The following is a 15,098-nucleotide window of genomic DNA, read 5'->3' as shown; positions in this document are numbered from 1 at the left end:
CTAAGCTCTTGGGAGAGTACATTATAACAATAAACAGTCACATTCCCCGCAATGAGCTTTTTCAGCAGCCACTGTTGGGGGCACCTCACTCACGTTCGACAGCAAGAGGCCAGCAACAAACATTCCCTCCGTGAAACTGGCATCTGTGATGCTCACAGGGATTAAGCAATCTATGAGGCTGCTCTGGCACTATCAGATCCTCCATAATGCTCCATAATGGGGCCGGCTGGGGAGAAGCAGACTGCAGATAATGTGATCTGGCAGTTATTAGCCATGAAACAGTGTTGCCTAGTGGGCAGAGCACGGACCTCGAGCCAGAAGATTCTGCCTCCTAATCCCAGCTCTGCCATTGGTCTGCTGTGTGACCTTAGGCAAGTCACAGACTGAGCTCCTCTTCCCCCTCTACTCCCTCTGCCATCCCCCCTTTACCTCTCCGCAGCTAAAGCCTCATTTTCCCCTTTTCCCTCTGCTCCTCCACCTCTCCCCATCCCCACAGCACTGTACCCGTCCGCTCAACTGTATATATTTTCGTTACCCTATTTATTTTGTTAATGAATTGTACATCGCCTTGATTCTATTTAGTTGCCATTGTTTTTACGAGATGTTCTTCCCCTTGACGCTGTTTAGTGCCATTGTTCTTGTCTGTCCGTCTCCCCCGATTAGACTGTAAGCCCGTCAAACGGCAGGGACTGTCTCTATCTGTTGCCGACTTGTTCATCCCAAGCGCTTAGTACAGTGCTCTGCACATAGTAAGCGCTCAATAAATACTATTGAATGAACTTCACTTTTCAGTGCTTAAGTCACCTCATCTGTAAAACGAGGGTCAAGACTGTGAACCCCAAGTGGGACATGGACTGTGTCCAACCAGATTAGCTTGTATTCATTCATTCAATCATATTTATTGAGCACCTACTAAGTGCGGAGCACTGTACTAAGTGCTTGGAAAGTACAACTCAGCAATAAAGAGAGATAATCCCTGCCCACAATGGCTTACACTCTAGAAGGGGGGAGACAGACATCAAAACAAGTAAACAGGCATCAATAGCATCAATATAAAAAAATATGTGGAAAGAGGGGTAGAGCAAAGGGAGTGAATTGGGATGATGGGGAGGAGAAGGGGGGCTGAAGAAAAGGGAGGTTGCTCCCCCAGCTCTTAGTACAGTGTCTGGCACATAGTAAGCACTTAAATACTCTATAAACAAAACAAAGAAACAAAGAAAACTTGGAGCAGGTATGAGCCTGCTTTAAGCAGGAAATGAGGGAGGAAGAAAATATATTTTCCCCCTTAAAGCCCCAGTGTATTGGAGAACCTCCGGTGAGTAGAGAGAGTAAAGCAAGTTAAAAATACAGTCAGATTTCTCCTGACCCTAATCAATTTGGTTTTGACTGATTCATGGAACTAATTGGTAAAATAAATGGATTTTTAATTTATATAATAAATTATAGTAAATATGTAATAAATGTATTATATATGGAGGTATTCAAATATTTCCTTTAGAGAATGCTAAAACGTTAAGGCCATTTGAGTCCATAAAATATTTAATAAACTGTAAAATGAGAAAGAAATGAATGGATGATATTGTCTTGCATAATGGATGTGATGTACAAAATCTCATTCCCACTGAACCCATTCAGCCTAAAATATCTAGGTACTTAAAGCCAAAGTATAATATTTTTTAGCTTATTATGTAGGTGAAAAACTATAATGAACTTGGCCTTTGGATGACTTGTATAACTAGATGTGTAGCAGTTTTAAAAGAAGTTGAGAAAATGCTGTTTTCTAGGACTTTCTGAGGAAAAGAAGTTAACTTCCTTATAGAACTAAGATCCTTTATTTCAAAGAAATTCACTGAACAATAATAGATTTTATATTTAGCATAGCATTTCTTAATTAAGGTGATTATTTTTATGTATAAGTATAATCCAGAATTTTTAGTTTTATGAGGTATTTTAAATTCTTCCAAAGGATACATAAAAGATAAACACACAGAACATGTTGAGTATTATTTTAGAGGGATATTGTCATAATAATAGAAATAAATAGCATCTATAACCTACTAGAGCTTTTTCATCGTAATCTTTAAAAATTAATTTCATCTGTACTTTTATTAGCACTATCTGGAGGATCTGATCGTTTTCTTCTTTTAATCTTGTCCTCTAAACTATAAACTTGTTGTGGGCAGGGAAAGTGCCTACCAACTCAGTTATACTGTATTCTCCGAAGTGTTTAGTACTGTGTTCTGCACACAGTAAGCGTTTAATAAATATGATTGATCATTGTTCATATATTGACAATACATTTATATTAACTTCAAGGCTTCACCTAAATTACATGCTTACTATTGAGACATAAACATATACTTTAGCCTTAAAGTTTTGTATGCTTCAAAGTAAAAAATGGAAAACAAACAAAATCATTCAGCTGAGAGAACCAGAAAATTGAGTATGCTCTGTGACTAACATGTGGTAATCTACACCTGGATAATCTACTAATTGTCTTTAGAGACAAGAACAACTAGAATATTTTGTAGAATCTTACAAAGTCTTCACTTAAAGCAGACAACCGTGGAATCAAATGGAGAATATGTATTATTGTTCATTCAGGTCCCTGGAAATGGAAGCCTCCAGCTGATATCTGTGACTGATTATATAGTAGTTATAATAGTATTTACTGAACATTCACTCGGTACATTGTATTGTACTAGCTCTGAAAGCTAGACTCCCAGGTCCAGAGTGCTTTGCAGCAACAGAATTGCTATGCACTTTATCATTCTGTGTTATTTCTAGGGTACAGATAGATTTATTCTATGTTGCATGAACAGTGACCACATGGACTTCACAATCCAAACCTGGGCATTTTTGTGGCTATTATCCTTTATATAATTATATTGGAGCCCCCACTTTTTCTAAATGTGCTAAATGTACAATCTATCCATCTTTTATATTTGGAAAAATATCACACCCTTTGTGAAATGAGTAAAAAGTCTCACTTCATAATCAATCTTGAAAAAGCTATATGTTTTTGTCCACATAGGTACGGGTATTCACATTTTCAGTTGGTCAGCATAACTATGACCGAGGACCTATCCAGTGGATGGCTTGCAAAAATAAAGGTATGGGAAAGGATGCACAGTAATCTAGAATGCTGGAGTTCTGTTCCGGATACTGGAGTCCAACTCCAAATGGAAAATGTAAAGATTATCTATATATAAATAAATGTTTCTAAATATTTAAAGAAAAAAACTATCTACTGAATTTGATCCTATTCTAGGTTAATTTTCAGTCATTGGATATACGTTTAGTAATTGAACTGTATCATGAGTGCTGTTGAAAGAATCCCCAACTTGGAAGTTTGATTATTTCATACATCAAATTCTCATTTTAACTGTTATTTACTTGATTGAGGCAGATAATGCTTTTTATGGTATTTATTGCTTATTATGTGCTAAGCACTGTACCAAGGGCTGGGGTAGATACAAGGTATTTGGATTGGACACAGTCCCTGTGCCACATGGGGATCACGGTCTTAATCCCCATTTTACAGAGGAGGTAGCTGAGGCACAGAGAATTTAAGTGACTTCCCCATGGTCACACAGCTAACAAGTGGAGTTGGAATTAGAACCCATGTCCTCTGACTCCCAGGTCCATGGTAGTGGCACTAGGCCATACTACTTCTAAATGTAGTGTCCAAACCTTTTAGCACAGTACCAGATATTTATCTTGTATGTTTTGATAAAGAAATGAGGAGTATGACATTATAGATGCCTTAGATTTAATTGATGTATTATTTATCATCATGTGGGATTTATTTGGTGGTTGTGTCATCGGCAAGTTAACTCAAAATACAATGATTCAAAGATAAATTAACCTTATAAGAATTTCTTATTACCATGCATTTGACTTGACTGTTATGTGCCCTAGTCTCATGAAGAATAGAAGTATTAAAATTTATTGTACAACATTTTAAGTAAGCAGCTTGCGTAACCTTTCTATGACTTGTGTTAAAGCATTAGTAATGGCATCAGTGATCATAGATAACTCCGTACTTTTTTTTTATTGATCAAGATCTTTGCTATTCTCTGTCAGAATATTAGGGCTTATTTAGGAAATGGCAGGAAAAATAGTTTTTAATATCAGTTGGATTCAGGAAAATAGAGTTTATTATATTGTTTTATCTTTATGTGTTTTAGGCTATTATTATGAAATTCCTTCTATTGGAGCTATAAGAATCAACACCCAGGTAGGGTTATGATTTCAAATTGGCTGATGTGGACTCAAAAATAAAAAACAAAAAGAAAGATTTTGTTGTCTCTTAAAAGATGTTTGAATTCACCTGCATATGAAGAAGATTCATTCATTCAGTCAATCATTTATTGAGCGCTTTCTGTGTGCAGAGCACTGTACTAAGTGCATGGAAAGTACAATTCAGTAATAGAGACAATTCCTGCCCATAACAGGCTTACAGTCTAGATATGGGACAGCAAATGGCAGAAATAAAATTAGTGAACTCATCACTCTGATTTTGAAAATTTTCACCTTTAGGTTGCTTGAAGAGAAGGGATTGACAATCAACTTCTAGTTTCTGACATATTTGTCTACTCCAACCTCATCTAGCATGAACTAACTCATCCAACAACATAGAGGAGAATCAAGTTGCAACAGAGCACACATTTTATAATTCCTTGCATTTACAGAGTATTTTTCCATTTTTAAAATCACCATTTTTTCAACTTGCCTTGAACATGAAACTGCAAATATTTGTGACTTTTATCCCTGCAGAATGATGTTTTGTTCCAGAAGACTCACTCAATTTGTAGAAGATCCAGTCACCCAGCTCCACTGTAGTATACCTTTCCACCAGATTGCTGCCTTTCATTTTTCCCTTGTACTTATCTAACATGGTACTCTTTGCTACACTTAAACAATTTTCTGAAAATTGATTCTGGTCCATTCAGTGAAGGAAAAGCAAAAAAACTTTGGTCTGGAATGTCTGAATGATTATGGTTATATTGCATATGTAGACCTAGAATGATCTGGAAAATACTATGTGTACGAACCGAACGCCCATCAATCGAGACACAACAGACTGGTTAGAAAACACTCTTTTAGGAAATGTTTCTGGAGGAGGGTTCTGATGATAGAAAACTTGACCTACCAGAAAAAAGAAATCATTTCTGTTATACTTAGTAGAATGTGTCAAGGGTAATTTGAGGCAGAGTGCAAACAAAGAAATAATAAACAGGTCAAAGGCCCTAAAGGAAAGATTAGAAACAGCCAAATAAAAGTTAAGTGAAAGTTTGTTGAAGAACTAAATGAGCTAAAATGGCCTCCATTCTCCTATTGCCCTTTGTGGAAACAAATCTATTTATATCATATGGGTGAGTACAGATTAAGCGATAAAATATCGCTTATTTCAGGAAATATGAGCTAGCACCACTTCTACCACCATGGATAATAAAATGACTCAGCCAATGAATACCCATAAATTTTGAAAAATATCAAACAAAAAAACCACTAAATAAGTATTGAATTTACTGATATGAAACTTAATGTTAAATACACTGAAATGAAATAGCAGCTGCATTTGAATCTATAGCCTGTACAGACTGCTTTACTTGCACCACTTTTCAAATCACGGAGATTCAAATAGTCTGAATTTCTCTAATACTACAAACACACACCCGCCTCCACACACCACCATGCATACCCAATTCCCCCCGCAAAAAATTACTTATCTCCGTCAGTACCTCAGAAAGAGAATATTCCAACTGTTTGAGGGAATGAAAGCTATTATGCAAAAGTTGAGAGGGAAAATGTCACCAAATTAGAACAGGCATATAGTGTTTGCTAAAAACATGGTAGAAAGATTGCCTTCCAAGAGCTCTGGTCTTGGAATGAAATGGCCATTCATTTCTCTAAACAACTCTCAAATTCACATGGGGTTTTTAAGATTTACTATGGAACATTTTTTTTCTCTGTGGCATTTATTTTAGATGCAACATTAAATGCATGTTGAATGATAAAGAATTTTGGTTGTTTTGTCAGGAATATTTAGATGTTTTGGGAAGACCCATGGTCTTAGCTGGAGACAAGGCCAAGCAAGTCCAGTGGACCAATGTGTACTTGGATGCACTGGTAAGACTGTTCTTCACTAGAACTCATCACCACCCTCGGACGCCCACCCATCCTCTGGTGTCATTCTCCCGCTCCCTCTTCCTAGGACACCCTAAAAGCTCAGATTGTCAGCTTCATCAAATTTCTAATGATCCTTCTCGGGTTTAGAGAGGCCAGGTCAGATGATATGCTGATTCATTGTTACCAGCCTCTTACTGTTATTGGATCTGTTTAATACAACAGGATCCACTGTCGTAAATTACTCTTATTATCAGTATCTGATAATATGCAAATTAAAATAATAAAATGTCTAATATATGAAAGTTCAGGCTTTAGTTTAGACATGGTACTTTTTCTTTTTTTCCTCATTCTATTTCCTCTTTTTAATGAATATTTCTACCACCCCTTTATCCCAGGGGCCATTCTCCCTTGCCACATCTGCTAAGTCCCCCAGTTTCAGTTGACACATGTTTGTCCCCCTCACCAGGAACAAGCCCCTTTCACCACCTTTGAGCTCCATTCCCTCTACTCTCTCATTGGTTCTTTTCCTATCTTGGTGTCTCTTTATTATCCTTCTCACTTCCAGGTTTTGTCCCTCTCACCTTCCCTGTTGCTGTAAATCCTTGTTCCTGCTCCTCTATTGTTCTTTTAACTGATTTGTTGTTTCCACCCCTTTCTGGCTCTCCTGCTTGCTTGTCACTCTCTGCTTGGGACGCTTCTCACTCCAACTTATTTTGCCTTTCTTTTTTCTTTCTCTTCTCTCCTCTTTTCTTTGCCTTCCATCTTTTTTTCTATATCATTGTCTTCCTTTCTCTTTTTCTCACTCCTATCTCTGTCCTTCCTCCGCCTATTCTCTTTCTCCCCTTTTTTCCCTTTCCCTCTGCCCCACCCCCCATCTTCCACTCACCTTCTCTCTCACTCTACTTTTTTCAAATTTTCCATTTGCTCCCTCCCTTCCTCCCTATCCACTCCTTTTTTATTTCTCTGAGTCTTCCTGCCATCCATTTTCCCCTTTCTTCTTTCTGTTCCCCAGAACTTATCTCCCTGAGGGGTTTAGTGGTCACAAGGGAGAAGTATACTTACTCTTACATACTCTTCCTTCACTTAACCTCTACTTTCCCCACACCTGGAAGCCTTGTTGGTGAACAGGCTTGCTGGTGATCAGACCTGTATTCCTGCTCCTGATGTAGAGTTGAGGCATTCTTGCCCAAATTTGGCCAACCAGAGACCAGGGTCATGATAGTATTCATGCAGGACACAGGAATAAGCCTTTGTGAATACATACATATGTGTATATGCTCACCCATACCTGTGTGCAAGTTTGAAGTCTTTGTCATTTATGATTTTTTTTTTTTATTTCTGACAACTAATAGCACTTAGAATGTACTATAAAAATGATTTTTATTGTTATCTCTATGAAAGTGATTTATCACTATGCAGTAGTTTCCTTTATGCTCATTATTCCTGAATATTAACTTACAACTTATAAGTACTATATTTACACTACTGCTGTCTCTTAAAGTATGCCACATCATTTCAAAATTATTGGGGGTATGTTACTTATAGATGTTAAACAGGAATTCTTATTCCCAAGATTGCACTATCTTTAGCAATAGAATGAAAACTCATAGTTTTGCTCCCATTATCTATTGAGTTATTTCTTAGACATCTAAACAGAATTGGAATTCCAGTTCCAAATATGAGATGCTGATTCAGTAACCTTTTACCCACTTAGCATGTTGACTTTGCCATTATGAATAGGAGACAGTGAATAAAGGACAGAATATAGTACTTTCTTACTAGTTATCATTTGGTTCTTCTGAAATAAACATATACAGGAAGTTAGGAAAAATATGAACTATTAGCAGCAGGATTGACTGCTGAAACAGATAAAGAAGACTTGCTTACCTCAAGCCACACTAAAAATACTGTCAAATGGCCATCTTTGACGTCACATGTTTACATAAGTTCACATGGTCATCTAAAGTCACGGTGTGGTCAAAGTGCTTTTCTTTTCTAAATCTGCCATGGGACAGTATGTGACACAGAGAACCAATTAGTTTTCCCTGTTATTTGTCAGTGAACCAAAGTTCACTGACCAACTGGGTTACTGTTGAATTTTTACTGGAAGCATAAGCGATGTTAAGAGGAAAGTTCATGTAGCCCCTCAGTGTATCCTGCCGGTATTAGGAGGAGAGCACGTATTTCTAGGTTATAAGCTAGAAGAATGGTTCCTTTTAATGAAGTGAAACAGACTATCTGTTTAGCTAAAAAAACACATTTATTTGATTCAGTATGTTCAGAAAGGCATTCATTAATCTGCTTTATGTAAGTCTGAGGCACAATTATAAATGTGCTGTTGATCCCTGCAGTAAATTTTTCTGCCAAGCACCTGCCCAATTTCCAAAATCTCTATTTCTGCCACCAATCTAAGTAGTCTGGATCAATTCAGAAGTGATTTTTGGGGAGGAATAGGAGGGATATCAAATATATATAATGACTACAATAATACTTGAGGAGGATAATTCTTAGAACAATCCAGAACTTTAACAATAGAAAAATATAAACCATGATCCAGGTAACGTTCATCCCCGGCCATGGAATTTCAAGGATATCAGTGGTCAATAGAGTGCAGGAAGAACTGATGAAACAAAAGTACTATTTTACCATAGTGTGGTGGTCTAAAATGTCTGTTCCTCTTTTGTGAGATTTGTCCAAAACACGATAAACATGTTTTAAAATATGTTTATACTGACTTTTGTGAAATAACCAATCAACAGAGAATACCCTCCCTTTCCCTTCTCCACACACAAACCATTTCATTTTTGATTAGCTAATGAGTTTTTGTAGTTGTTTCATCTGTACCTCCTTTTTCTCTTGAATCTGTTTTAGGAACTGGGTCTTGTCATTACTGGAACTCTTCCTGTCTTCAACATAACAGGCCAAGATGCAAATAAGGCCAACTTAAAGGTTAATTGATAAAATGAATAATCAAATGGGATAAATGGTGACGTAGAAGACTGTGGATAAGATATTTCTTGGAAACACCTACGTTAATGCTGTTTTGTGAAAGCTAGAGAAAAATGGTCCCAGCTGGCTTTCTGATAACCACTTGGGAACTAGGAAATGCAGGTCATGCTATTTGTTGTTCTAAGAGTCTGTGGACGACACTGATTATTCCATCCTCTTTGGGACCTGGTGGGGATGGAAACTCAGGGTTGGACTATGAGGCCATTTGTTGAATAATGATGATAATAATGATTGTAGTATTTGTTAAGTGCTTACTATATGCCAGGCATTGAACTAAGCACTGGCATGGATACCAACAGATCAGCTTGGACACAGTCCCATGTAATAATGTTGGTATTTGTTAAGCGCTTACTATGTGCCAAGCACTGTTCTAAGCGCTGGGGTAGACATAGGGGAATCAGGTTGTCCCACGTGGGGCTCACAGTCTTAATCCCCATTTTACAGATGAGGGAACTGAGGCACAGAGAAGTTAAGTGACTCGCCCACAGTCACACAGCCGACAAGTGGCAGAGCTGGGATTCGAACTCATGAGCCCTGACTCCAAAGCCCATGCTCTTTCCACTGAGCCACGCTGCTTCTCCACTCACAGTCTCACATTTGACAGTTGAGGTCAATAAGGCCCTGAGAAGTTAAGTGACTTGCTAAAGGTCACATAACAGACAAATTGCAAATTCAAAATTAAAACCCAGATCCTTCTGACTCCCAGATCCATGGATAGACCCTTGCTCTATCCACTAAGCCATGTTGCTGGATAAGAAATGGATGATAATGATGGGGATGACTTTTCTTAAAGGATGAGGAGAGATGTTTGTAAAATGTCACAGGAGCTCTGAACTGTTGGGAGAAGGAATGTATCAAGGAAGAGTTAGCCTCCTTGAGCCAGGCCTGAAACATACAGATGAATTTCCTCTAACAACCTCAGATTTTTCCCCATTCTCTAATAGAAACCATAAATGTAAAGCTCCATCTTACATTCTAGATTCTGTGAGCATTTGTCTTCATTTGGAATGGTGCAATCCTCATTGTTTTAGACACGTGTAATGAAGAAAGTATCAGTGTTGTAATAAATCAAAATAATGATTCTCCTCAGCACTCTTGTTTTCATAAATGCATCTGCATCTCAACCCGGTTGAGACTGATTTTTGATACGTTACATCGTCAACTGATAAATATTTATTTCCTACCATTTGCTTGAATGATTCACAGAGTTCCAAATGCCTTTTCACTATGGTTGCAAAGGTTAATTGTGAGTTGAATTTAAAATGATAAGTGTAGTTAAGAGTTTCACCAAGTCATTTAAACAGATGTTTCATACTCTAGCTATTTTTGATGTGAAGGTGTAAAGATATTTATAGGGAAATGGCATATAATGCACTTACATTCTATTTGTGCTCCTAGAATGCATCTCAGCTGAGCTTTTCATCTTAATGCCACAGGCATGAAAATGAACACTGTTGCTCTTTAGGGGCCTATTACCAAACATGAGTGATGTGGATTCTAATTCTTGCAACCGAGTAGCAAATAAGTCTGTGACTCCTTTCTTTTGTTAAATGCAATGGATTATATGTATTAGTTCTCTATGCTTTGAATTGCTAAATAATTCCTGTTTTTACCCATTTCATCTTTGCTCAGCCTAAAATTAGAATCAAGAAGCAACCTAAGGCTGACAACCCATTGTTTCTTATTCCCTTCCTTTTTAGTGTGCTCAAAAATGCCCATTAAACAAGATTCTCTATTAAATATGTATGTTTCTCTAATGCATATATTTTACACTATGAAGAATTTCCATACCTGAAATTGTATTACATATATTTCCAAGGAGAGTAGTATTTGGCCTTTCAAGATCTTAAAGAATCAATGAACGACTGTATGCCTAAGGTGGTAGAAATTCTGTTCTGATTGGGTGCAAAAAGGATAAATGAAAATATGGCACATGGTTATTATTACTGTAATTACAATAACTTCGTATAGTGCGAAAGGAAAGAATTTATTGAGTGCCTTAAAAAAAACACTGGGTTGGTGTTTTTTCTTGATGTGGAGAGAAATGCTGGGTAGCCATTGGAAGCCTGAGGATTGGAGAGGCAAGGGCAGAATGACCGTTCAGGAATATAGGGTGTGCCAAGAATTGAAGCATATACTGGAGAGGAGAAAGACAAAGTAGAGAGTCAATGTATTGTTTTACAATAAACCCTTTGATTTCAGTCTGAAACTAATTTTCTTGAATCTCTCACTAGAACCAGTTAATTCTTGGAGTGATGGGAGTTGATGTGTCTTTGGAAGATATCAAAAGATTGACACCACGCTTTACAGTAAGTTGACATTTACTTTCTTGCTAGAGTTTTGCCCATCGATCGTCATGTCCTATCATTAAAATTAGCTTCCATCAAGGAAACAGAAATTGTCTTTTTGCCATAGATTGTGCTAGCCTTGTGAATGAGACTTGTAAATATTCAGATTTTAGAAAAGTGTCTATAATACTTTGGGAATTGAAGATAAAGCCATCCTTTAAACCACATTATTCTTTTGTTATGTGGGTCATAATCTCACCTGGGAATAAGAATCCTCTTATTAAGAAAAGTCAAATCCTGTAATTCTGGTTAGGTAATATCTGGGCGAGGTCCTAAAGAATATTTTGCTTTTTATTAAAATATAGGAAAGGGGTCTGCAACATTTTTGAGCTGAAATTCCAAACAAAATGAAATTTTTGACCAGTTGGTACCCAAAAAGCCAATCATTCAAATTAAACTTATGGCATTGACTTTGATATATCTTGCTTCATTTGAAAGTGAAATTAACAATCATAATAAATACAAAGGAAAATAAAAGTAAGAGGGGGAAGAAAGAGGGGCAGAGGAACAGAAAGCTCTTCCTTTCTATTTGGTAAGTGGCAGAGTTGCAAATAAACGTGCATGATAACACAATAAACATACTTGATCACTACCCCTCCTGCCCTCCCTTCCCCCATCTTCCAGAGAATAAGCTACAGGAGGATACCCAAACAACTGCTGTGTGGTGAACTGAAATTAGGAAATTGAAAGCAAAGAGATGCTTTAAGGATGCTGTTAAACTCTCTCTGTATGTATATATATATATATGTATTTAAATGGTTGATGAGGGTAAGGGACAACAGATTGGTACTGAATGCCTCCTTTCTGTCACCTGCAGCCCCATTTCATGCTGTCAGAGGGCAGGAAATGGAGCCACCATCTTGGCTCACCCTCATTCTCCTTCTAGCTCGAAGGAGTAGGGGGTTTAGCTACTTCCTGTCCTCATAGTGCTGTATCTATAGGAACCTAGCTAGGCTAGAGAGCCACATTTAGTATCAAGAAGAGACAGATTGAACTCCTTAGCTATATGTTCCCAGGCCCAGATCTAGGGCTATTTGCCTTATCTAGTCAATTACTGTCCAAATAAATCAGGGTAAAATATTGAAATGATTTAATAATTCATCCATCAATGGTATTTACTGATCACTTGCTGCAGGCAGAGCACTGTACTAAGTATTAAATAAGCTAAGAATAATCCCAAAGGTAGCAATGGATCTATATAAAAAAGAAGTCTGCAACAATATTGGTTTCCCCTTGGTCCCAGAAACTCTGGACTTAAGTTCCATGGAACAACCATTTGTAAAAATCAATAAATAAAATGTCATAATCGTATGTGTTTTAATGAAGGCAACTGTAGATTGCCACTCTTAAGTATCATAGAATTGTGTAAGGGAATGGAGATAAGTTAAAATGAAATGACAGACTGATATTCTGAAGGCTTTTTTTTTCAGACATACAATGGGATTTATTTTGGTGTCGAAATTGCATCCTTCAGCTTTACTCTATACCAAGGAAACTGTATGATTGACGCTTCTTGACGTCTCATGTCGGCCCATCCCAGTCTCCAGTTTCCCCTTTTTGATAAGGAAATGCTGCAAAATGTGCCATTCATTGTTTTATTCTTCCTAGACTCAAAACAATGTAATGATTGTGTGGCACTAAAATTCTGTATACAAAGATCAGTTAAAAATTGTTTTGCAATTACTGAATCGCTCCAAATATATGATAGAGAAGGTACATTTCCAAAAAGAAAAGCAATTCATTTTTCCAAGCATTTTTCCTCAAATATTTTTTAATCTGCCACCACTGTCTCTTTATAACACACCTGATATGTTATAGAGTAGTCATCCTTTCTTTATCTTTCCCACCTTTTGTTTTTTTGCAGCCAAAGCCTTTTTTGACTCACATCTACTTGTTAAAATAGTCACCTAAAGGCATGAACTCCAGTTTTGTGGTTGCAATAAAGAGAGGAATCTGGGGAGATGGAAAGGGAAGACAGATGGCAGAGATAAGAAAGTAGGGAAGCAGAGGTAGGACTAAAGGGAAAAAGATGAGGGAAGGGAGATGAAAGAGAAATGAGACAAAGAGAAAGAGGAGGGAGAGAAGGAAGGGGGAGAGAAGAGGAAAAATAAAAGAAAGAGGAATAGCAGAGAAAGAAAGGAGAGGGAAGAAGAAGAATGAGAGAGAAGGGAGAAGAAAAAAGAGTGATAAGAAAGAGGAGAGAAAGAAGGGAAAAGCAGTTGGAGAGCTTGACAGACTCAAACACCTGGGGCCCTAGCACAAATTGCCCAACCTTATTTTTCTGGCTATGAGACAAAGAAGGTTTGAGCTGATTTCCCTGAAGCCTACATCTGAAAGAGAGGGGTGCTGGGAGAGTGAAGGTGACTGCAAACTTTTCTCTTTCCCACTTAAGTAGAGAAGAAGTAATTTTTAAATGGTATTTGTTAAGTGCTTATTTTGTGCCTGGCACTATATAAAGAGCTGGGGTAGATACAATCTAATCTGGTTGGATACAGTCCATGTCCCATATGGTGTTCAGTCTTAATCCCCATTTTACAGAGAAGTGAAATGACTTGCTAGAGGCCATGCAGTAGATAAGAGATAGAGCAGGGATTAGAACCCAGGTCCTCTGACTCCCAGGTCTATGCTTTAACATTGCCACACTGTTGAGTAGAAACAGAGTAGAAAACCTAAGAAATGAAGTAAATGGACTGAGGTAGTTGGATAAGACCTCTGAAAGAGATCCTAACTTGATTTTAATTTGGGATCAAGAAAAGACTATGTCTTTTCATGCTAAAATAGCCTGAGTGTCAAGTAAAATTTAGACAGAATTGTGAGCTAATCTCTAATTAGCAGTTTTGGTCATTTTCCTTTCTGCCTGTAAATGTTTACAATACACTGCTAAATGTTCACAGTTCAATGATCATTCCCTTTTAATCACCACCTCTTTTTTTAAAATGGTATTTTTTAAACATTTACTATTCTAAGTGCTGGGGTAGATACAGGCTAATCAGGCAATCCCCATATTGCAGATGAAGTACATGAGCCATGAAGAAGTAAAGTGACTTGCCCAAAGTCACATAGCACACAAGTGGTGGAACTGGGAGTAGAACCCATGTCCTTCTAACTCCTAAACCCATGCTAGCACTAGGCCATATTGCTTCCCTTGGTCTCTTGTTCTCCTGTTTACGTTTCAAACACCAGAGAGCAACTGGACAGCAGAACAAGAGAAAGAAAAAGATCTAGACAGGTGTCTAAAATAATAAACCAATATCCATAGGACTGGGTCCAATCTGACATTCCAAGGCTGGACAAGAAAATAGGTCCATCAGTCAGGTAGGAGGGCCATCTGTGGCCCCTGGGTGGGCTGGATTCCAAATAATCTCCTGGACTGGGTCTGTGTGAGGTAGTTCCTACTCAAGTTTTTTTGGTGCTAGAGACCTAACAAAACAGGAGAAAAATCATTTCTTCCCTGCAGTTCAGCTCGTGACAGAAACAAAAACATGCCACCATACATATATATGCTTTACCCAGGTAGGCTTGGCTAGTGGCCCCTCAACTAATGAATAGAGCAGGGGCCTGGGAGTCAGAAGGTCACGAGTTCTAATCCTAGCTCCTCCATGCTTC

General features: G+C 37.7%; 1 protein-coding gene across 5 annotated transcripts in view; it reads left to right on the top strand.

Moving 5' to 3' along the window:
* The window catches only part of CACNA2D1 (calcium voltage-gated channel auxiliary subunit alpha2delta 1), a 439,415-nt gene that overhangs the window by 358,880 nt on the left and 65,437 nt on the right, over positions 1-15,098 (top strand). For all 5 annotated transcript variants that reach the window (XM_029077600.2, XM_029077601.2, XM_029077599.2 and 2 more), the window contains exons 13-17: positions 3,035-3,113; positions 4,191-4,240; positions 6,046-6,135; positions 9,007-9,084; positions 11,379-11,453. In XM_029077600.2, coding sequence (XP_028933433.1) covers positions 3,035-3,113; positions 4,191-4,240; positions 6,046-6,135; positions 9,007-9,084; positions 11,379-11,453 — 372 coding nt within the window. The remainder of the gene's footprint in view (positions 1-3,034; positions 3,114-4,190; positions 4,241-6,045; positions 6,136-9,006; positions 9,085-11,378; positions 11,454-15,098) is intronic.

This window comes from Ornithorhynchus anatinus, chromosome 13 (assembly GCF_004115215.2).
Source record: "Ornithorhynchus anatinus isolate Pmale09 chromosome 13, mOrnAna1.pri.v4, whole genome shotgun sequence".
NCBI lineage: Eukaryota > Metazoa > Chordata > Mammalia > Monotremata > Ornithorhynchidae > Ornithorhynchus > Ornithorhynchus anatinus.
The sequence above is the reverse complement of the archived record's forward strand: the minus strand, read 5'-3'. Positions and strand labels throughout refer to the sequence as shown.